The sequence below is a fragment of the Tasmannia lanceolata genome, unplaced genomic scaffold (genome assembly GCF_043159265.1).
Source record: "Tasmannia lanceolata isolate RefF3 unplaced genomic scaffold, GAP_Taslan_0.1 ptg000002l, whole genome shotgun sequence".
Classification (NCBI taxonomy): domain Eukaryota; kingdom Viridiplantae; phylum Streptophyta; class Magnoliopsida; order Canellales; family Winteraceae; genus Tasmannia; species Tasmannia lanceolata.
In genome coordinates, this window is record NW_027518679.1 from 47,276,867 (window position 1) to 47,300,337 (window position 23,471).

At 38.5% G+C, this 23,471-nt stretch overlaps 3 protein-coding genes across 4 annotated transcripts; all 3 read left to right on the forward strand.

The window, feature by feature from the left end:
• Window positions 1-2,837: 2,837 nt before the first annotated feature.
• On the forward strand, window positions 2,838-5,863 carry LOC143876068 (uncharacterized). 2 transcript variants are annotated; one of them, XM_077377683.1, is made up of 8 exons: window positions 2,838-2,976; window positions 3,933-4,106; window positions 4,193-4,370; window positions 4,590-4,676; window positions 4,758-4,838; window positions 4,920-5,006; window positions 5,088-5,378; window positions 5,459-5,863. In XM_077377683.1, exons 3-8 carry the CDS (start codon window positions 4,301-4,303, stop codon window positions 5,725-5,727), a joined length of 885 nt encoding a protein of 294 aa, XP_077233798.1. In that variant the 5' UTR covers window positions 2,838-2,976; window positions 3,933-4,106; window positions 4,193-4,300; the 3' UTR covers window positions 5,728-5,863. The 2 variants fall into 2 exon arrangements, with proteins under 2 accessions (XP_077233798.1, XP_077233806.1); XM_077377691.1 differs by having other exon boundaries at window positions 5,477-5,863.
• A 4,663-nt stretch (window positions 5,864-10,526) lies between these two features.
• LOC143892492 (putative mitochondrial protein AtMg00860) lies at window positions 10,527-11,039 on the forward strand. The gene has a single exon (XM_077397142.1). It carries the CDS (start codon window positions 10,527-10,529, stop codon window positions 11,037-11,039), a length of 513 nt encoding a protein of 170 aa, XP_077253257.1.
• A 6,183-nt stretch (window positions 11,040-17,222) lies between these two features.
• LOC143876080 ((-)-germacrene D synthase-like) lies at window positions 17,223-21,634 on the forward strand. Its single transcript, XM_077377703.1, has 7 exons — window positions 17,223-17,432; window positions 17,866-18,127; window positions 18,209-18,584; window positions 19,299-19,520; window positions 20,104-20,242; window positions 20,339-20,587; window positions 21,206-21,634. The coding sequence occupies exons 1-7, from the start codon at window positions 17,289-17,291 to the stop codon at window positions 21,494-21,496; spliced, it is 1,683 nt and encodes a 560-aa protein (XP_077233818.1). The 5' UTR covers window positions 17,223-17,288; the 3' UTR covers window positions 21,497-21,634.
• Window positions 21,635-23,471: the final 1,837 nt, after the last annotated feature.

The window sequence follows — 23,471 nt, forward strand, 5'->3', positions numbered from 1 at the left end:
GGCACTAACATGGTTGCGGAAACTCATGCGCTCTTGGACGGGCTCCGCTGTTGCAAGGCCTTTAATATGAGCAAGATGATCGTGGAATCAGATAGCAAAGTTCTAATTGATCTCATCGACGGGAAAGGGCAAATCCTGAGCAATCCAATATCTCTGGAAAGAGATTCAACCACTCCTTTGCATTTTGTCTCCCACTTGCAATCCCCAATTCAGAGAGGGAAACTCAGTTGCAGATGCGGTTGCAAACTTCGGCTGCTCATCAAGATCCAATTTGTTCTATCCCTCCTGGGCCTCCATGCCTCGCCTGGCAAGAGGGGCAGCAAGATGTGATGCACTTGGCCTTCCCAACATCAGAAGCAAGATCAACTAAGGGCACTCTTCCTTATAAGCATTGAAGGTTGTCTTTTTCTTATGCAAGCTTCTCCTAGGCTTCTTGGACTAAGGATCGGGAGAGTGTCAGACACACACGTAAAAAAATAGTCACTAGTTGCCAAACAGTCATAAATCAAGGTTCTGGTTCACGTACATTGCTACATTGGGAGGCTGAGGAGAAAATTTTCAGCTTTCACTGAGAAAAAAATCGTGATCCAGGTGCTATGTTGGAGCAGAAGTTTACTCTTGTATATTTGGGAAGTCCAAGCTTCTGATGTGTGAATTAGTTGCTACAAGTGTCATAATACTTTGGACACTTGTCACTACTTTCATCATGATGAGTTAGTGGGCAAACATAGAATTGGGTTAGTGTGCTTTATCCTATGTGAAGAATGGTTGCTCATGGTGGCTACGGAGCTGGTCATCCGAAAAGCACTTTTGGGCCTATTTTTTGACGTGCCACCTTAGGTTTAGGAAAATCAACAAAATTGCTAGCTTCAACCTGTAAATTTGCCGCTTGAAGTTACGCGGATTGTCATTCGTTAGTCTCCATTACTAACCTCTCCAATCTTTTTTCCGGGATACCTCCATGGATCCCGATCAATCTCCGGCATAGCTTCGCTAGGGTCAGGTGAAATCTGATGGCAGAGGTAGGTCAAGAAGGGGATTGCATCTCTCAGGAAGAGAAAGGTGAAGACGGGGATTGCATCCCTCTGGATGTTGGGGATCATCAACAGGTAACATTTACAAACTTTATCCGGTTTAAATTGAACAACGAGAAAGATCTTAGTGACAAATTTCTTGTGCTCTGAAATCTTGCAAAGACTAGCAATACAGATGAGGTTTTCTCTCTTCGCACAAAAATGGCGATCCTAAAAGATCTAGAGGCTGAACTCGCAAAATCTCCAAACTCCATTGGAGGTGGAAATTTCTTGGAACCGTCCCCGTCTCAAGAATCCAGCTCCTCATCAATTGAGAGGTCTGCCAGTAAAAACCAGATACCCCAAACCAGTAACCTTGAAGTAAGACACTCTCCAGTTGAGAATGATAGAGCATCCCTATCTAGAGAAACCTCAGTTAAGGATGCTAGGGAAAACGAAGGCAACGACAATGTTTCTGAGATTAAATTAGGCACTGAAAAAGGGTTCTGTTTTTTCTGGTTTTGCTTCATCTCCTCCCGTCTGTTCCTTCCGTGTTAATATCTACGGTAATCTACGGTAATCTCATTTATTCAAAACATGTGTTAATATCAATACCAGATCAAAACCATTCTACGGTAATCTCATTTATTCAAAACATGTGTTAATATCTCTCAAAAGCAGTTTTTACACAAATGCTTGATCCTGATTTTTCTAAAGAAAAGCCCGCTAGAATAATTTATTAGAGATAACTTATGTGTGCTCCCAAGAAAATATTGACCAGACCAAGAATCAAGTTCGAAATAATTCTGTTATTTTACATTTTTACCTATCAAGATTTGCGGAAACATTAATAACATGTCAATGAATTCAAAGATTTAAAAAAAAAACTGTGTGAATTTTTCAATCTTATTGTACGTAATAGGGAGGCCGGAGATTTGCATTTCCTCTAAGCTATATGACATCCATTCTTCATATTATGCTTTTTTTATTTTGTTACTGTGCAGGAAGTCTTGCTGGTGAAAGCTCTATTGGATCAAAATGCATTGGTTCAGGATGGGAAGATACGAAATGCCCATATATCTCTGAGGAGAATGTCATCATCCCTTATGACATGTCTGGAACATCAGTTTTTGGTTCGAGTCCAGTACTCCCTTATTCACTGATACCAAACACAGAATCTTTAAGAAAAATCTGGGATCCCATTAATCTAAACACTTCACAAGATAGATTCGTTACAAATCTTGATTCATCTCCATCATATTCTTCTGTGGTCCAAGGCTTAGGGCCAATGTCAAAAAATGCAAATTGTGGTGATCAACCCGTAGATTCCAGCAATGTCAGTGGGGATTGTGCGAACCCTGGCAGAGTTGGTGGTACTGGCATGAAAAGAAAGGATCATAGTTTTGTAGATTCCACTCTGACAAAAAAAGATTTGTCCTTAAACCACAAATCAGTCTCCGGAGATCACTCGGGTCAGTCTCCAATGGAAAAATCTAAACTTAAAATCCCCACCTTGAGCATTCTTAATGCCTTTCTGCAGAGTTCTTCTCAGACATTTGATGAATATAACCCGGCTGTGGATTCACCTTGTTGGAAAGGAGCCTCAGCTTCTCAGAATCCTTCATTTGGATTTGAGCAAGCTGTTGAAAATAATGGAGTTAGTGTTTCCACTGAGTTTACTGAACATAATGGAGCATCTGATATTTCAAGTGACCATTCACTTCCAAACAATAATGCGTGTTTGCTGGTTAAGACAATTCATCATCTCTCAGAATTGCACCTTTGCAGTAATTATAGTAAGGTAAATTCATTGAAAGAACAGGACTATGATGTTCTTCGGCTTGTAATTGGAAATCTTTATGCATGTGTCGCCAAGAAGGTCGGGTTAATGAGAGCGATGCCCGGATCATTTCCTGAGTTGGGCAGTTCTTATTCTTTTAGGAAGCCAACTGATCTTCACAAGGTATGATATTTTGCCTCTAAACACATCATGTATCCTGATTTTTTTTTTGGGTAGCGCTCTTCAAGTTACTGCTAGCATCCTTAAATTGAATTGAGATGAGATGTAAGAAGAAAATTTGTGCCTTTCTAATTTGAAACTGAAAAATGTAGTTAATTTCAAGATATGGTTTAGCTTTATTGAAGAGTTACATGGGCCATGCGTCTAAATTCCAGTTGTGAAGCTCTTTAGAAAAATGGCAACCTGTTAAATAAAGATAGGGGTGATTTATGTATCTATTCGGATTCTTTTTACATTTTACATGTCGTGATTCCTATTGATGCCCTATTTTCAATTTCTGATGGACTAAAAGCCACCCTTTATTCAGGTAAAGGCCAATAATACGCTTGACTCTTTCAAAGTGAAATTTAAATTTTCTAAACATCTTGTGATACATTAGCAATTTTTTTAATAAAAAGTTTTACTGTTTTTGAGAAATAATGGATTTTTTTTGTTTATGAAATGTTGTGGCATCTTTCTGTGCATGCCTTGTCATTCTAATGTTGATGGTATTGTTAGGCCTACAGTATATTTTTTTGCAGGAGACCTTTTGAATCAGTTAATTACGTGATTACAATATATACATGCCATCGTCGGTAAAGTAAGTTTTGTCAGCAGTGTATTATCCCACTTTTTCCTTCTCTCAAGTATTTTGTTTGGTGGCTGTGATGATGAGACATTTTCATGATACTATTTTGTCTCAAGAATCCATCTCAAAATGGTGCAAGGTTTTCAAATTGCATTGCTTTTATCTGCATTTTTTCAAGATTCGTCTCACATGCTCCATGTATTGGTGTACCTTTAACTCATTGCATTTCACTTCGTTCTTCTTTGGCATGTTATCACATTTTACTTTTAACATGTTATTTTGACATTTTACTTTAACATGTTATTTTGAGACTGAAAAGTTTTTTCTCTAGGGATCTGCTTCTGGCAGGTCTTTGGTTCTGGGAATAGAGGCTGATGATGATTTGAGTCAACATATCGAGGAAAAGTTGTGTTCTAGTATGTCTAGTAAGAAAGAAAATCGGTCCCATGATTTTGTTTCTGCAAGTGCTGATATGGATCTGCAGAAAGATAATGGGATTACACAGGTATGATTTGGACTTCTCTGCATATAACCTACTCTGGCTAGTTCCTTGTTCATTCATCAAATTTATATGGACACTCTAACCTACAGGCTGTAAAGAAGGTTATGAAGGAAAATATGAGTGATGAGGGAGAGAATCATCCTCGAACTCTATTATAAAAGAATTTATGGATCGAGTCAGAAGCAGCACTATCTTCCATGAAGTATGAACTCGAACTTGCCAAGATGAAGATTGAGATGGAGAAAATCGAGCAGGATCCGGCACAAGGTGAACTATTTGTGGCCTGTTGGCTTGAGATTATGACAACCGATTACAAGTCCAAAACCTATTATTGGACTGGAAATTATATTTAAATTTGAGTCCACCAATAGGTTTCGGGCTGACAATCAGTTGTCATAATCTGAAACAAACAGGGCCTTAATGTATCTTTCTATGCTCTCTTTGGATTTTACTTAAACACTTGGTGAACTTTTGGTATGGCTACAGATTTGCGCGCCTCGTCCAATGCAGCTGGGAAGTCTATATATGTGGAGAAATTCAATTTGAAGGAAACCAAGCAGGATCAGGCACAAGGTGAACTATTTGATGCATCTTTATCTGCCCTCTTTTGATTTTACTTGAAACATTTAGTGAACTCATTTGGTATGGCTACAGATTCCTCATCCAATGCAGCTGGGAAGTCTATATATGTGGAGAAATTTGATTTGAAGGAAACCAAGCAGGATCAGGCACAAGGTGAACTATTTGATGCATCTTTCTCTACCCTCTTTTGATTTTACTTGAAACATTTTGTGAACTCATTTGGTACGGCTGCAGATTCACATGCCTCGTCCAATGCAGCTGGGAATTCTATAGATGTGGAGAAATTCGATTTGAAGGAAACCAAGCAGGACCAGACACAATGTGAACTATTTGATGCATCTTTCTCTGCCTTCTTTTGATTTTACTTGAAACATTTTGTGAACTCATTTGGTATGGCTACAGATTCGTACACCTCGTCCAATGCAGTGGGGAATTCTTTATATGTGGAGAAATTCGATTTGAAAAAATTTGATGACATCAATATGGGTGACATATTGGTAACAAATTCTGAAGAGAGATCAACTGAGAATTTTCCCACCCCAGCCCCAAGTGCTGATGTTACTCAGTGCTGTTGCATGAAACTCGAGGACATGAATCAATCAAGTATATATGATCAGATAGCAGACGATATGGATTCAATTATGGCGAGTTTGCAAGTGAAAATGAACAGGACCAAGCACGATCAGACACAAGGTGAACTATTTAATGTATCTCCTCTCCTCTCCTCTGATTTTACTTAATACATTTAGCGAACTTATTTGTTATATCTACAGATTCGCACGCTTTATCAGATGCAGCTGGGAAGTCTACACATATGGAGAAGTTCAACTTGAAGGAATTTGGTGGCGTCAATATGGGTGATAATTCAGCACCCAATGATGAAGAGCGATCAACTGAGAATTTTTCCACCACCCAAGGTGATGATGTTACTCAGCGTGTTTCCGAGAAACTCGAGGACGTGAATCAATCAAGTATGAAGGATCAGACAAAAGACATTGAGGCTTCAGTTGTCAAATCACTCATTTTGATGTCATCAAGCTAATTTCCTTAGTTGCTCAAATACCCATGATAGATTTGTAAGCATTTCGAAAAAATTGACCCAGACGATTGTAGCATTCACAGTCTATTTTTCTAAATGGGCCTGAGAAATATTCTATAGTTATGGTGTTTCCGGTCGACCACTTGGACTTTTTTCCATGTATGATGAAAAGGTTTATTGCTCTCTATAGAACTATTAGAAGGCAGATTAGAACTTGAAAGCGACTCCTCTAGCAGTCTCTCGTAGGCTAAAAGGATCAGGGACAGTCTGTGGAGACTCACTAATCTCATGTAATAAAACAGTATGTGTGTCTCTTTTTTCACTCATTCTTAGAAGCGCGAACGATTTAGATTTGGCTGATCGTCTATCCAAATCAAGAGCTTCTAGCAACTCATTTTATTATGTTGGAAAATTCTTGTGATGTAAAAAGAAGGGAAATGATAAATGTGTCCCTTTTCATTACTTGGGACACCCAGCTACGGTGTATCTATGACTGCAAATCGGCTGATGTACTTCACATTTGAAGGAGTGAACGACCTGATTGCCACGTACAGTGCAGCTGGGTGTCCCAAGTGATGAAAAGGGGTGCATTTATCATTTCCCAAAAAGAACTTGTCTTTTAATTTGTGAACGTCTCCTTTTTTAATTTTTTGAAGAAATTTGCAAATATTTAATGCACAAATGTTTGGGAAACTGCTGAATTGGGTAACCGTAACAAATAATCACAGTGACATCACAGCATAAAATTTCATTTCCCTAATGTCATGCATCAAACTACCTAGGCTTGCTACTTCACCTTATGCAGTCTTTATGGTGTCAGTTTCTCACAAGTCATTCTATGAGGTGGCACCAAAAGCATCCCCTTACATGTGTATCGACACTAAAACAAAACTGTAGTAGATATCAATCCATGTACCGGTATTGCCAGTGCAGTAGATGCCTCCAGAAACTAATGTCAGTACTGATAGAAATGGGTGAATAATGGCTTGTGATAGAAGGGTCCCTATTCCATTCGGTAGTAAAAGCTTTGTTTGCTCAGAGTTAAGATAAGCATAAGGGATAACTGGGCTTGAAGGAAGACTCTTAACTAAACAACAAAAATAGGTCTCCTTGCAATAATTCGTGGAAAGACCATGCAAAAGACAGAGAGAGCAAGAAATAAGAGAAAAGTACGGAATGTGGCTGGTGTTTGGAGTAATTACGGATTGTGGGCACCTTTTAAAACAAGAACAAAAAACGGGGTAATCTTCAAAATCGGGTCGGAAAAAGACCCTGATCCCCTTCTGACATCGACAGAAACGTCATTCAACTTCATTTTTCATTACTGCCTATTAAATTGGCACGCTTCACGAGGCTTCTTTTGGTTCGTATGAATGCATATTTGAACCGAAAGAACCTTGGGTTCGTGTCGGAAATATAGAGACGGATGGATGTTTGACATGTGTTGAAAAACTTTTTGGAATGCTGACAATCCAAAGTCAATCATTATCTTTTCTCACTTCTCTTTTGGTTTAGAACGGTAACATTATTGAATACGTCTATTTTGGCTTTAGGTTCGTTTCTATCTTTTCACTTCTCTTTTGGTCTTCACTTCTGTTTTGGTTTATTCAGTAACGTTATTGAATACGCCTCTTTTGGCTTAGAACGACGACTTTATTGAATATTTTATTATTTCTCACGTATCTTTTGGTTGAGAACGCCGCCGGATTTAGGAGTACGCCGACAGAAATAGGATGTACGCCGGCGGAAATAAAGGGGTACGCCGGCGGAAAACGTAAATAATGGGTAAGTCGGCGTAAATAATGAGGACCAAAAGAGAAGGGAAAAGATTCTAAGCCAAAAGAGAAATAGGGTGTACGCCGGCGGAATTCATGGGTACGCCGATGGAAATAATGGGGTACGCCAGCGGAAGCGTAAATAATGGGGTAAGCCGGCGTAAATAATGAGGACAAAAAGAGAAGGGAAAAGATTCTAAGCCAAAAGAGAAATAGGGTGTACGTTGGCGGAATTCATGGGTACGCCGGCGGAAATAATGGGGTACGCCGGCGTAAATAATGAGGACCAAAAGGGAAGGGAAAAGATTCTAAGCCAAAAGAGAAAGAATGGGTACGGCGGAGAAAATAATGGAGTACGCCGACGGAAAGCGTAAATAATGGGGTAAGCCGGCGTAAATAATGAGGACCAAAAGAGAACGAAAAAGATTCTAAGCCAAAAGAGAATTAATGAGTACCTTGGCAGAAATAACGGGTACGCTGGCGTAAATAATGGGGTACGCCTGCGAAAATAGGGTGTAAGCGGAAATAGGGTGTACGCCGGCGGAATACATGGGTACACCGGCGTAATTAATGGGGAAGCCGGCGTTAAATAATGGGGTAAGCTGGCGTTAAAAATGATGACCAAAAGAGAAGGGAAAATATTCTAAGCTAAAAGAGATGTATTCAATAACGTTACCGTTCTAAGCCAAAAGAGAAGTGAGAAAAGATAACGCTGCTCACTAAAGTATTCAATAACGTAAGCATTCCAAAAAGTTTAAGTTTTCCAACATGTGTCAAGTATCCATCCGTCTCTAGTTATTTCCGATGGCAATGACAGAAACGAACCCAAGGTTCTTTCGGTTCAAATATCCATTCAAACGAACAAAAAGAATCCTCGTGAAGCGTGCCAATTTAATAAGTAGTAATGAAAAAGGAGGACTTTGTTGATGTCAGAAGGGTATCAGGGTCTTTTGAACACCCAATTTTGAAGATTAGCCCTTTTTTGTTCTTGTTTTAAAAGGTACCCGTAATCCGTAATTACTCCAAACATCAGCCCCCCATTCCCTACTTTTCTCAAAAAATAATGATAAAAAAGATGCCTCCGTGCAAAGATTAGAGCCATAATAAAGACGAAAAGAAGGTTTGGTACATCACATGGGGGGTTGTGGGCCTGTATTTGGGGCATTTTAGGTATCTCATATAAAGTGAAATCTCGAGTGGGGTGACCAGGGGTGCATTTAATGATAGTCTGAGTGCATTACTACCCTTAGAACCAAAAATGGGAACCCAGACCTAGCTTTTGGCAACCCAAAACCTAACCTTTTTCACCCTTTCCGGTTATCGAGATGATGCCCCATTATTACCTCTTCCTTTACTCGCATTATTGGTGTATGGGATCAGCTGCCTCTTGCACTGTCGCTGTTATGCCCACAAAAAAACAGACTGATAACGATTACACACGGAGTTTTAGGATCAACGGTAAAAGACAATATTTGGGTCCTACAAAAGGGGGGAACCATGGACATTTAGGGCACGTTTGGTTTGGCTACCATGATTGTTTTTTCCATGATAAATTGGTGTCTCCAAGTGGAGATGAGGGTGAAGTGACCGGGAAAACCTCATGCTATATGTGCCTCCGCCCCTGCCAACACGCACTCTCTGCTGACTGAACCGAACTAGGACGGCTAACTAAGGTACTAGTCGGTCAACCGAGACAGCCGACCGAGTAGGGGTCGGACGGCCGACAAGTTTCTCTGGTGCATGGCTCGGGTTGGCTCCGCCGATTTGGTTTACGACCCTCGGAAGGGCTTTTGGAATCTGTATAAGTCTCACAAACTCCCTAAAAATGTTATTTAGATCCTAATTTGGGGTAATATGAATTTTAGGTGACTTTAGTGGAAAGTTGGAAAACTTTGGTTAAGGTCTTGGGTGTGATAAAACCCTTGATTGGTATTTCAGTGAGAAGACTTGTTCTATTTCTAGTTGTTTTCATCTAATATATGATTTTTATGCAAGTTGAGCATATGCTATGATTATTTTGATTAAACAGTAAGTTTTTGGATTGCAAATAGAATCTTTGTTATGATATATTGAACGATATTTTGGATTGCAAATAGAATCTTTGTTATGATATATTGAACGATATTTCATGACCTGTAGCCTTGTCCACCATTATTTTTCTTTGAAATATTTCCAGTTATGGAATTATCAAATCAAATGTTTATGCCAGTGTTGATGTTGATTAGTCAGAGAAATACAGTGGGACATGGGTGTGTCCGATATTAGTATAAAATAGTAGACATCCCTATGGGATATTCATGGATTCGGATGGATCAGCAGTATACATGTGGAACACTCTAATTTACACAGTGTCTTGGTTGAAGCCACCGTTACATAATCTCTAGCAGTTTTAGCAAGGACAGAGATATCTTGCAGGTTAGCGGGAAGTTATCTTCTGCAAGTTTAGCAGGGATAAGATTTCTCGTAAGTTAGCGAGCAGTTATCCTCCACATATTTAGCGGGGATGAGTTCTCTTACGGGTTAGTGAGGATGTGGTCCGTCACAGGTTTAGTGAGAACAAGATCTCCCATAGGTTTAGTGGGGACTTGGCTTTCTGCGGGTTTAGCGGGGCTGTAAATACCCAAAAAAACTCCCTTTACAAAAATTCGTCCCTCTCTTGTAAAGAGTGCGTTTTTGTCTTTGGGAATTAGATTTGGTTAGGGCTTCCTAAGAAAGCCTATAAGTACATTGCTTCGTGGCTAAAACAAACTTTAAACTTTTTGTTCAGCCCTGGAGAAATAAATTAGAGAAAGAGAGGAAGAAAATCAAGGAGATCGCGATTTCAGAGTCGAAGCCGTGAATTAAGGTGAGATTTATGTCGGTTTTGCGTAAAAATTGCATAAGAATTTAGTAATGAATTTAAATATCCCTAATAAACTAAGAATTTAGTTCTGGAACTTTAAGAATCGAGGGTTGGTTTATGCCCTAAAAGGTTAGATTAATTATGATAAATAAATCTGAGATTTTTGGAGCGTGAAATTGGATGAAATGGATTCCTCTCGTCGATACGAGTCCAACGAATCCAACCACGCGCCAATCAGAACTATAACGAAGAAGTTATGGCCTTTTGAAGTTTTCGGGAGAAGTTTTCGGGACGAATTTGAAATTCTCCCGAAAAACCCAGTCCGAGGCCTTGGGACTTCCAAAAGAAACCTTCGGCATGAGAGTCATTTGAGAGTTGTCTTAGAAACTTTAAGAAAAGAGCAGCTATATGGAGAACTGAAGAAGTGTGAATTCTGGTTCGACTCAATCTCCTTTTTGGGACATATGGTCTCTAAAGACGGAGTATCCGTAGACCCAAAGAAGATTGAGACAGTAATGTTGTGGAATAGACCGAATAATGTTCTTGAAATTCGTAATTTTCTGGGTTTGGCGGGATACTACCGCCATTTTGTTGAAGACTTTTCGCGTATAGCTGCCCCTTTGACCCGTTTGACACGGAAAGAGACAAAATTTGTTTGGTCTGAGGATTGTGAAAAGAGCTTTCAGGAATTGAAGTAATTGTTAGTTTTCGCTCCCATCCTAACTTTGCCTGTTAGCGGAATGGGATTTGGAATTTACAGTGATGCCTCGAAGAAAAGCTTAGGCTGTTTGTTAATGCAGAATGACAAAGTGATTGCGTATGCAGCGCCGGTTGAGACTTTATGAAGAAAACTATCCGACTCATGATTTGGAATTGGCAGCCGTCGTGTTTGCTTTGAAAATTTGAAGGCATTATCTGTATGGAGAACCATGTGAAATCTTTACTGATCATAAGAGTTTGATGTATATATTTACTCAGAAAGAACTTAACATGAGACATAGGCATTGGTTAGAACTATTGAAGGACTACGACTTAACCATAAGCTATCACCCCGGAAAGGCTAACGTGGTAGCTGATGCTCTAAGTTGGAAGTCGTCTGCAAATCTGACAACTTTGATTACTTCTCAGAAGTATATTTTGGAAGACCTCCGAAGATCAGAAATAGAAATTCGTGGTCCAAACTTTGGGGTACTAATGATAGCACTCCAAGTTCGGCCCACATTGCAGGAAAGAATAAGGATAGCTCAGGAATTCGACCCAGAACTTTGTAAAATCAGAAATAACTTAGAAGAAGGATTTGAATCTGAATTCTGAATTCACAATGACGGTACCTTGATGTTTGGTAACCGCATTTGTGTTCCGAATGACTCTGTTTTGAAAAATAAAATTATGAAGGAACCGCACAATTGGCGTTATTCTCTACACCCTGGAGGTACGAAAATGTACAAGTGCTTGAAAGGAAATTTCTGGTGGAATAATATGAAGAGGGAAATAGCTCAGTATGTATCCCAATGCTTAACGTGTCAGGTGATTAAGGCAGAACATCAGAGACCGCCCAGAACACTGCAACCGCTTCCTATCCCAAAATGGAAGTGGGAAGAGATTACGATGGACTTTGTGTCGGCTTTACATCGTACTCCCTCAGGCAATGATTCCGCATGGGTAATTGTAGACAGATTGACAAAGATAACTCACTTTATACCCCTTAGAACCGGCCTGACGCCTAAAAGGTTGGCTAGATTATATGTTGAACAGATAGTTAAATATCATGGTGTGCTTAAAGCCATTGTATTTGATAGAGACACCTGGTTTACATCCTAATTTTGGAATAGCTTACATTCAGCAATATTGTCTTCCCTTAAGTTCAGTACACCATTTTATCCTCAAACAGATGGACAATATGAAAGAACCATCCAAATTTTAGAAGATATGCTCAAGGCTTGTGTAATGGATTTGAAATGATCTTGGGACGATCATCTTCCCTTGATTGAATTCTCTTACAACAATAGTTATCAAGCTAGTATTCAGATGGTACCTTTTGAGGCCCTTTATGGAAGGAGATGTAGATCACTCATATGTTGGGATGATGTAGGTGAAAGAAGACTCTTAGGCCCAGATTTGGTTCAACAAGCCATGGATAAAATTCAGTTGATTAAAGAGTATCTTTGCGCGGCACAAAGCCGACAAAAGAGCCATGCAGATGTCAGACGAAGAGAACTAGAATTTCAGATCGGAGATAAGGTACTTTTGAAAGTATCACCCATCAAGGGAGTGATGTGGTTTGGGGTTAGAGGAAACTCAGCCCGAGATTTGTAGAACCTTATGAAATATTAGAAAAGATTGGAAAAGTGGCTTATCGATTGGCTTTACCTCCATCATTATCTGGAGTACACAATATGTTTCATGTGTCTATGTTACGAAAGTATATTCTGGATCCGAACCATGTGATTGAATTGGAACCTTTGAATTTGAGAGAAGAACTGTCATTTGAAGAGCAACCTACATACATGTCACGCCCCCAAGCCATACACATACACACATAACCACAACACAAGGCTTAACGGTGCGACAATGCCGCACACCTGTAAAGCAAGCTTCACAAGCATACAAGGCTAGCAAAGCAAATATCAAAACCATCTGCAATAGTCTAAATAGCCAAATCTAAATGTCTTACATTAATCCAATAATCAAATCTCAATCACTTTCCAAATCTCTCATCTAACCTATAATCCCATAAAATCAAAGTACGTAATCAAATGACATAGTCTCAATAAATCCTAAACAATACTCACTATCTAACGAATGTAAAAGTACTGGAAAGTAATGATAATCAGAAATCAGAGATCACTTCTGTGCCTCCTCGCCGACTCCACGAGGATCAAACTCTGAAAATGTTAATATAGCCACAGTCAGCTGAAAAGCTCAGTCCATAAAAACGCACTACAAAAGTGGGATCATTGAAGGTTCACAACTGAATAAAAGGTATAAGCCATAAGTGATTAACACAAGCTCAATAAGGAGGGAGCAAAGGTTCATAAGGGCACAAGTCAAGTATCACATCAAAGGTCACAATATTCAAAGGATCACTGAAGGTAATCAATATGGGTACAATACCACCCTGAGGTCATCGGTTTGGTCTAAAAAGCAAGTTATTTTCACCCCGACTGCCCACGGGTCCACAAAGCGAATTATTGCTTACACCGACCGCCCACGGTGTCAGAACTGGTTCTTAGGTTCACATACTTGTCGACAGGGCCAACGTTTATCCCCCATTGGCGGGATCACAGTTCTTATTCACATATAGGCTAATGCCTATGCCCCACTGGCGGGGGTCTTTTCAGAGTTCACATAATCTAAGCCTCTCAATAGGTGTTCAAAGTTCACATAGTTCAAAAGGTGTTCAAGATTCGAAGTGAGTGTCTCACATGAGTTCCATAATGGTTTCATATAATAGAGAGTATACAATATTCCAAAGGTTCATATAGTTAGGAAAACTGATAGGGGTTCCATAAGTCCAAAGTAATGCCTCTAGCATTATATCAAAAAACAAGATTCAATAGAGTTCATTCAAAGAGAGGGGTAAAGCATGCAAGACCCAAGTAAAGATCTGAAATTCTATTCAAAGGTTCATATGTTCAAAAGATGTTAGGAAACTATGATCGAAAGATATGATATCGAATAGTAAATCGCAATACTAAAGTAGTACGAAATTACATACCTTAATATCGAACTGTTTCCCTTTCCATAATCACCTACAATATACCCTTTGGTGCCTCTTCGAGAAAGAATCGGCAAATCGTCCTAGTGTTCTTTTTAGTATTTTGAAATTATCATCCATATAAAGTTTTCACAAACTTTTTGAAACTATTTTTAAAAGAAAAAACGCGTTTCCGGCATATCCGTAGAGTACAAGAGCGTCGAAAACAGACAAGAAACGAAGAAGTTATAAATTTCTGAAGTTTGAACTGCTGGGGGAAAAACTGTCACGCTGGACATTTGGGAACTTTTCCGGACGTCCGGGAAACTTTCAGTTTGCCTGACAGATTTCAGTAGGATGTCTGCCCCCACGCGGACCCAGTTTTTCCCGAAACGCGATTTTTCACTGGTTTTGACACTAAAACGGCCATAACTCATTCGTTTGACATCCAATTCGTGCGTGGTTGGATCCGTTGGACTCGTATTAATAAGAGGAATCCATATAATTAATTTCAGCTAAAAAATTCTCAGATCTAATTACCAAAAATTAATCAAACTTTTTAGGGATCGATCTAAACCCTAATTACAGTTCTAAAATCAAAGTTCCCTTAGGGATCCATTAATTCTTCCCTTAGATCAATCAAACATCAAGTTCTAATTGATTTAAACTTTATCAAAATCCATCAATCTTGTTTTTTAGTTCGTATCAAACGAAGAATACTCAAAGTTCTTTCCCGGATTTGCGGTCGAAGGCTCTACGATTGCTTCTCCGATTTATTGGTCTTGATCTTCTTCTCCTTCAATTGGATTTTCTCTTTCTTTTAGGGCTGTAGAAGAGATTAGGGTTTCTTAATGGTTGTGCAGTTCTCCTTGAGAGGCAATTTATAGGCTTTTTCTAAAGAAGCCATAATTCTAATCTAAGTCAAATGACAAAATTACCCTTGATTCACAAGGGGACGAATTTTTTAGAGGGAGGGATATTTTGGGTATTTACAATACATCCATACAGGGAGATAATATAGAGAAAGAGAGACAAATACGAAAAAGGAGACGACATAAAAGATTTATCGTGGCTCGGTCTTCCACCTTGAAGACCTACTCCACTCCCTAAGTTGGTTCTCCTTGAGATTTTTCTCTTCTAAATCCGACGCCACACAAAGCCCGAGTCGGAGGGCGATGTACAATCACCACCAATGAGGGATAAGACCCTCTTTACAAACCGGATTCGCCTTTCTCAAGGAAGAACTCTCTTTTAGCCTCTTAAAAGGCTCGATATAACAATGATAAAGCTCACAAAACTCTCCAAATAATAATACAATGAAAGCCTAATGGAGATTTTTTTCAAGTAGATGTGCAAGTTCAAAGCTCTTTGAAGAAATCAAAATGGGTTTCAAAGTTTAAGCTCAAATGAGATTATAGGTCCAAAAATTATTAAATATTGAAATATTATATCACATATATATAGCCTCATATGATTTATGACCGTTTGGGGGGAAATGGGAAGAAAAAGAGTCAAAATGGTCAAAAAATTAACTAGCCATTTGAGCTCCAACGGCTACTTTTCCGCACACACTCGGTTGCCCATGGAGGGTCGATCAATCGCGCCTGGTGTGCTGACCCTTTTTATTTTTGAATCCCGATGGAACATGATTAACCGGGCCATGGTGGTTGCCATGCTGGATGGATTCTAGAATATCCAGTATCCCATCTACGGTCGACCAGACTTACCCCGGTCGCTCGCCCCAAGCTTTCTGGTCGGGTGCTGGGTTTCCAGCACCATTGCCGCGGTCGCCCAAGTTGCCCATTCGACCGGCCCTGTTTTGAAAACTGGTTTAATTTTGAAAAACCTTAAAGACTTGGGCCATGGTCTTCAGAATTTTGCCCAAGGTTTCAAAATACATTTTGAGACTTGTGAGTGATGTTTTCCATGAAATACAAATGGGTCTCAAGGCTGGTTTTGAAAATAGTTTGAAACACAGTTTGAAATGCAAAATCACTTCGAAAAGATCTCCAATATATTGGATTATCTACTGGTTATTTACATCTTCTATTTTATCAAAATATTTTGTAATATTTTTCTTAATGATAAATTCACAAACCGTCTACAAAAACAAGACGTAAATTCACTAAAAACATAGTCCTTCACTTTTTCCCCTTGATTTCAAATCTTCCGTATGATAATCCTAGATCGATAGATCTGATGTCACTCTTAAACCATTATGCAAGAATTTTCTTCCTATATTTTCATTCAGTCCCTCTCCCCTTTATTTCTCATTTTGTACGTTTGGGTCTCTCTAGAAAAAAGTAATAGGTTTATACTTAGCAAGTCAGAAATATTCAACGATCATCTACTCGGGAAGAACGATCTAGTTTTTTCAACTCGACTAGGTCAAGTTCCTAAGAAAACAAATATACTCGGGTAGTCGCATAACGACTTGAGTCAACTGTTGATTGAGTGGGGTCAACTCAGACAAGTTTGAAGACAATTAGACAAATTTTAGTACAATGATTAAGTAAATGTTAGATGCATTTAGCGCCATTTTTGTTCAACAGCTTCTGTGCTGTGTGTACCAAAAAAGAGAATGCTATTGATCAACGATTAATTTACATTTTGGGCCATGCAAGTGTTTCATGGCCTGCACTATAGAATTTTTTCCATGCTTATGATCGAAGGGTAAGGATCATCCTATGGAAATAATTTTTGGGGCACAACCTATTTACGTTATGGCCCAACAAATTGACGGTTTGGATCATTGTATGGAGTGGGCCTTACCGCACTTTTTAAAAATCACGTGTTTGCACGGCCACCGTATAATTTCTCGGTATATCAAGTGGTTGTACGTATCTTTTCATATGAATCGTGTTTTTGGTCTCCTACCTTAATTGTACGAAGAACGGAGTTACGTGCCAGAGTATACAAGGAATCAAATAAAGTATGTAGAAAATAATTAGTTGTTGGTAATGATCCATGCTGACTATCTCTCTTATTAATTCTCTGTTGTTGGCGTACCATACTTTCTAGACTTCTCCTATTCTCACGGCCACACATCATATAAGTTCTATGTCACTTGATGTGTTAATATTAGCTAGATGTTATTAATTTATTTTCCTACCACCCTAATAATTTTGATTTTTAATTATACCGGCTCTCCATTTGCTGCCTATAAATACCGATTCTTGTGACACTTCCATTACAAAATACATTACTGCCCTTATATTCCTTCGTTTGATATCCCAACCTTGAGATTACTATGGATCTTATAACTTCAACCCCTTCTTTTGGTTCCATCGTCGATTCACTAGAAGATGGGAAGCCGCAAATCAATCGCAACTCAAGCGTGTTTCACCCAAGCGTTTGGGGCGATCACTTCCTCTCCTACTCTCATGACCAAATTGTAAGGAGAGAGAGAGAGAGAGAGAGAGAGAGAGAGAGAGAGAGAGAGAGAGAGAGAGAGAGAGAGAGAGAGAGAGAGATTCAATTATTAACTTTCATTATGATTGTTGATGGATAGCCAAAGTTGTGTGGCTCATGCCTCTTGATAGAACACATGATGATAGGAAATGCTCTGTTCAATATTTTATTTTTATTTTTTTTGGTATACTCACCTCTTTTTCCTTTCTATTGTTGCTATTTATATTGTTTCGATTAGAAAAGAAGCAAGAAGGGTCATGTTAGAAAATTTAGCAGAATATAAAATTGCAGGTTTATGTTTATAGTAGGGAAGTAAGAGAGGGAGAGAAAGGGAGAAAGAGATCATTTAAGTTGAATTATATCCTTTCATAATTAACATAGCTAATTTATTTGTGCTTCTAAATGGTACCATGCAGAAGTTAGATTTATGGAGTAAGCAGGTTGAAGAGTTGAAGGAAGAAGTGAAGAGAATGCTAAGCATTTCCAAGGGATCAAAGCAAGAAATCGATTTGATTGACGTGCTTCAACGTCTGGGAGTGGCATATCATTTTGAAAAGGAGATCAACGAGGCACTACATCAAATATTTGAATCCCATACATATGCTACTGACAATGATCTATTTGTCGTTGCTCTCCGATTTCGATTACTAAGACAACATGGGTTTAATGTGTCTTCTGGTAAATCCTTTTTCATTTCTACTCTCACTAGTTTTATCAATGGAAATTATGCATGTCATGACATGGCTGAATTTTATACAGATGTATTTAACAAGTTCAAAGACGAGCACGGAAAGTTCAATGCAGCCTTAATTAGTGATATGAGAGGCCTATTAAGCTTGTATGAAGCGGCACATCTCAGTACACAAGGAGAAGATGTATTAGATGAAGCCATTAGTTTCACTCGAGAACATCTGAAGTCTGGCATAAACAACCCTGATTGTGTGCTTCTTGCAATACAGATAGAACACGCCTTAGAACTACCCTTGTGTAGGAGTTTACCAAGGCTAGAGCATAGGTACTACATCTCGATATACCAACAAGAAAAGGAACGGAATGATTTGTTGCTAGAGCTTGCAATGTTGGATTTCAATCTCTTACAATCGTTGCACCAAAGAGAGTTAAAGGATCTTACGAAGTAAGTTTCTTTAACTATGTAAAGATTATTTTCAATAGGATTATTAAAATTTCCACTGTTGAGATCTGGACAAAACTATCAAGGCTGGTGGTTCTATATGTAAAATAGATGAGTACTTTATTATCATCACATTTTCTATTCTAGATATAATGTGAAAACATTATGGTTATCTTCTTGCGTTTGTGAAAGGTGCATATTGCTAATAATTCCTATTGAATATCTTAAAATGAGTTCTTTATCATCATTATATTATCTATTTTTTCTATAATGGGGAAAAATAGGGCTATATGTATCTGCAAGGTACATATAGCTATGAAAATTGGGGTTGGGTCTGTAGTAGCTCAATGGTTGAGGCATTGTATCTCAAACCTTGAGGTCGCAGGTTCTATCAAAACTTACCTACCAAAAAAATATTGCTATTAATTTCTATTAAATATCTTATATTACATATTTTCGATAACAATTACTAATATAAATGTTTACATACTGTAGAAAATGGACAGACAAAAATGTGATTAATAACCACGTTCATAGGCAATATAAAACAATGACACAGTGGGCATCAGATAAAAAAGACAATTTCTGTGGTTCCATATAAAGGCCTACATGAAAAGGTGTTAATGTGATCTTCCAAAATGAGAAAGGAAAATTACAGGATTACAATGGGATTAACCCCTTACTAATTAACGTGGTTTATATTGATATCTCTGACAGGTGGTGGAAGGACATGGATCTAATAGGAAACTTGCCTTTTGCTCGGGACCGAATAGTGGAATTATACTTCATTTGGTCGAATGCAGTGTACTTTGAACCACAATACTCTCGAGCTAGAATAATAAATGCCAAAATTATATCCTTTATATCAGTGATTGATGATATTTATGATGTACACGGTACAATTGAGGAATTACGAATATTCACTGATGCCATCGATAGGTACTTGATTTACATGTATCTTTTCTTTCTAATGCTTTTATTAGATATTACTGAATTGTAGTATTTCACTTAATATGGAAATTGACTGTAAGTAGTGGCACATCATAGAAAGAAGTTAAGTTAATTCTCTACTCAGATGAGACTTTCATCACATGATTCAATCTAATAGAGTGATATTGCTTTTTGAACTCTCAAATCATCTCTCTCTCTCATGTGCATCCTCCATTCATTTAGATAGGAACTAAATGAATGGAGGATGATACTCTGCTAGAATTCAGGAGAGTGTCTATCACCCAAGTTAGAATGGAGGATGATACTCTGCTAGAATAGGAATGGGAAAAGTATTACATACAACATCCATGATCGATGACTTTTACGACATGTACGTACACTCACTAGAGGTAATCTTCTTATTCATCGAGGAAATTGATGGCATGGGTTTTAAAAATTACCCTTCAAATTTTGGAAATTCAAAATAAATAGTTCCAAGGCAATTTCTAGTAGGAAAATCACTTCTTAATTCCATTTAGGAATAATCATCAGTTGCTGAAAATCTGAGAATTTAATGTCAAATTAATTTCAGGTGGGATTTTGAGGCCATAGATCTACTTCCAAAATATATAAAAGTGTGTTATCTAGCGCTCCTGAATACTGTCAGAGAAATAGAAGAAGAACTTGTTGTTGAAGGAAACTCCTATCGTGTACAATACCTAAAAGAAGCAGTATGAGACATCTTATGTTTGTTTTCCCCTATCTTTTGTTCTCTATTATAATAGTTATTTCCTAATATAACGGTGAATGACCTCCTTTTAATATAGATTAAAGGTATAACAAGAGCATACTTGGCTGAAGCCGAATGGCTTAATAAGGGATATGTACCTCTATTCAATGAGCATTTAACTGTATCATTGATCAGTTGTGGCTACCCTCTGGCCACTATCACTAGTTTCGTCGGGATGGGTGAAATTGCAACAAAGGAGGCATTTGATTGGGCAAGCAGAAGGCCTAAGCCTGTTGTGGATGCATCAATAATTGGTCGACTACAAGATGACATCGTTGGTTACAAGGTATGATCTTGATTCATGTGAAAACACAGAGAAAAAAGAATCCCAACGAGAAGATAAAATAGGCTAAGTGGACGTAAAAATATGACGGAACCTTGAAACTACCTTATTATTCCGGCGTCTCTTATTGTAGGGAAACAATCAAGCTTTTTCGTCCCTTAATTACTATGGCCCTGTTCGTTTGAGATTATGTCAACCAATTGTGACTGCTGTTGGACTCAAATTTAATTGTAATTTTGAGTCCAATAATCAGTTTATCACTCACAATCAGTTGTCATAATCTTAAACAAAAAGGGCCTATGCTTTAGTATATCCTTACGAATACTCTTAGATTCAAAAAAATAATATGAAGATACAAAAAGAGAACACAACATTCTTTATAATCTAACCGTATCATCTAGATTTTATAAAAGCCATTAAAGTCAGCTTTGGTGCCCCGAGAGAGAGAGAGAGAGAGAGAGAGAGAGAGAGAGAGAGAGAGAGAGAGAGAGAGAGAGAGAGAGAGAGATCCACAACATAACACAATCATCAACTATTTGTGCATGGGATAAAATGATAAAATACCTAACTATTTTCTATATTAACTTTAACACCATTGTTTTGAATCTTTGACATTTGAAGTTTGAACAAGAACGAGCACATGTTGCATCAACTATCGACAGTTATGTGAAGGAGCATGGGGCCACAGAGCAGGAAGCGTGCGATAAGCTCCGTGAAATGATTATGATTGCATGGAAAGGCATAAATCAAGCATGCCTTGAATTCCCTGTCTCCCCTACTCTCCTTATGCGAATCGTCAATCTCGCAGTTGTGATAGAAGTACTATACCAATATGAAGATGGATACACTTTTTCCGAAGGCAAAACCAAGGAGCGTATAACCTCGTTGTTTGTTGATCCCATTCCTGTTTAAGAACATACATGGTTTATTAAGTCGGTCCTATGGTTGGGATGTGTTTGAATAAGAGATTTATCATCTTATTATTATCAAATGTTATGTAACGTGATGTAATTGGGTTAATAATACATTGTGTTTACTTTGTTGGCTGAATGTCTAAGTCGTTTATCATCTTATGATTGTTAATATTTTAACAGAGTTAGTAATACTTCGTGTTTACCATGTTTTTTGAACGTGATGTGTGTTTTGAACCAAAATATGTCACGCCCCAAACAGAGACCCGGCCCAGGCAGGCAACAGCGGCACATGTCCATGAGCACAAGTTCGCAAACATGCAAGGCATCTCTCAAAGCATGCATTACACAGAGCATAACAACTGTCATGAGAAAAAGTAAACTGCAGAAGCTAACTTAAATGTCACAACTGGACTACAATGAATAATAAAGTAAATCAACTAAACGAATGCCAACTATTGTCAGCAATAACTAAGGGGCAGTTTGGATATGCGGATGTTAGAATCCACGATTTCTTCAAAATTCTAGATGAGAGACAAGAGAAGAAGCGGACCAGCCGTCCTTCTCTGATTTCTCGCTGATGTGGACTGGGTCCTGGTCAAAACACTTAGGGTTTAGTATTAGTTTGATAGTGTGCCTTCTCTTTGTAGTAGTAGTATGTTGAGTGGTCTTTTTGTAGTGAGGATAAATTTGTAATTAGGAGGAAGATGGAGGGTGATGATGTGGAGTGGTGGTTGGAGAATCACATGGGACCACATGGAGGTGGGCCATATGTCGTGTGGAAGATTCTAGAACTCTCTTTCCCTATAAATAGAGCATAGGGGTAGGATTTGAAGAATTTTAGAATATTTCACTAATTCTTGGATGATTTACAATAGAGCTCAAGGTGTGCTTATATTGAGCACATACATGATAAACATAGAAAGAGATCAAGCAGACTATGTAAAGAGATAATGATGGAATATTCTAATCTAATCTACTCCCTAATTAAATCTAGCCGCCTATTCTAGTGGGTTTCCTCATTAACCAACTTGCCTAATCTCCCACAAGAAGATCTAACGGTGAGATCTACACCTAATCCAACGGTGGATCTCGCATATTCTAACATGCCCCCTCAAACGTATATGGATTGAAAATCAATATACGTTTGATTACAATAAAAATCCTCAATATGAAAAATAAAAACCTCCACTTGAAATTCCCATAGGAAAATAGAATCCTATGATTTGAGCACACTGACGAATTTTGATGATGAATATCCCTTGATGTTATAATATCCTGATGTTGTTGATGAAACGCCGCTTGTTGATATGCCGCCAAGAGGGCTTATAAAAGCCAATGGATTATAGATCCTAGAGAAGACTCAAGCCTCGATGGGCGAGTAATAATGAGTCACTACGGACCAATGCCGGAATGGACAAGAAATTGTGGGTCACTATGGACCGATGCCGGAATGGGCAAGAAAAGGGTGGGTCACTATGGACCGATGCCGGAATGGGCAAGAAATGATGGGTCACTATGGACCGATGCCAGAATTGGCAAGAAAATGGTCACTATGGATCAATGCCAGAATGGGCAAGATTGCTGGAATGGGCAAGAAATGGGTCACTATGAACCAATGCCGAAATGGGTCCTTATGGACCAATGCCGGAATGGGCAAGAAATGGGTCACGATGGACCAATGTCGAACCATGGACAAATGCCTGAATGGGCAACAAAGAAGAGAAAAAAAGAAGAAGAGATTGGTGGGAATTAATGTCTTGCGCGGCAAATATGAAACTTTGCAAAAGAAAAATTGGGACATTGGAAGGAATTTTTTTTTTTATTTTTTATCAAGAGGATGTGTGCATATCAAATATGGTGGTATGCATTTTTCGCATATGATAAGGCAAGAGGGAAGTAGAAAAAGAAAAGGAATTGGAATAGGTGCCACCATCAAAATCATATGGATTGGAAAAAGGTAAATGATAAGGGAA

Bases quoted from the DNA above. Each gene is read 5' to 3' on its own strand.
- LOC143876080 (XM_077377703.1), top strand. From the start codon at position 17,289: ATGGATCTTATAACTTCAACCCCTTCTTTTGGTTCCATCGTCGATTCA. The intron at 18,128-18,208 runs GTAAATCCTTTT...AATTTTATACAG, and splicing joins TGGGTTTAATGTGTCTTCTG to ATGTATTTAACAAGTTCAAA. The intron at 20,588-21,205 runs GTATGATCTTGA...TGACATTTGAAG, and splicing joins ATGACATCGTTGGTTACAAG to TTTGAACAAGAACGAGCACA.
- LOC143892492 (XM_077397142.1), top strand. From the start codon at position 10,527: ATGGATTCCTCTCGTCGATACGAGTCCAACGAATCCAACCACGCGCCA.
- LOC143876068 (XM_077377683.1), top strand. From the start codon at position 4,301: ATGAAGTATGAACTCGAACTTGCCAAGATGAAGATTGAGATGGAGAAA. The intron at 5,007-5,087 runs GTGAACTATTTG...GTATGGCTACAG, and splicing joins CAAGCAGGACCAGACACAAT to ATTCGTACACCTCGTCCAAT. The intron at 5,379-5,458 runs GTGAACTATTTA...TTATATCTACAG, and splicing joins CAAGCACGATCAGACACAAG to ATTCGCACGCTTTATCAGAT.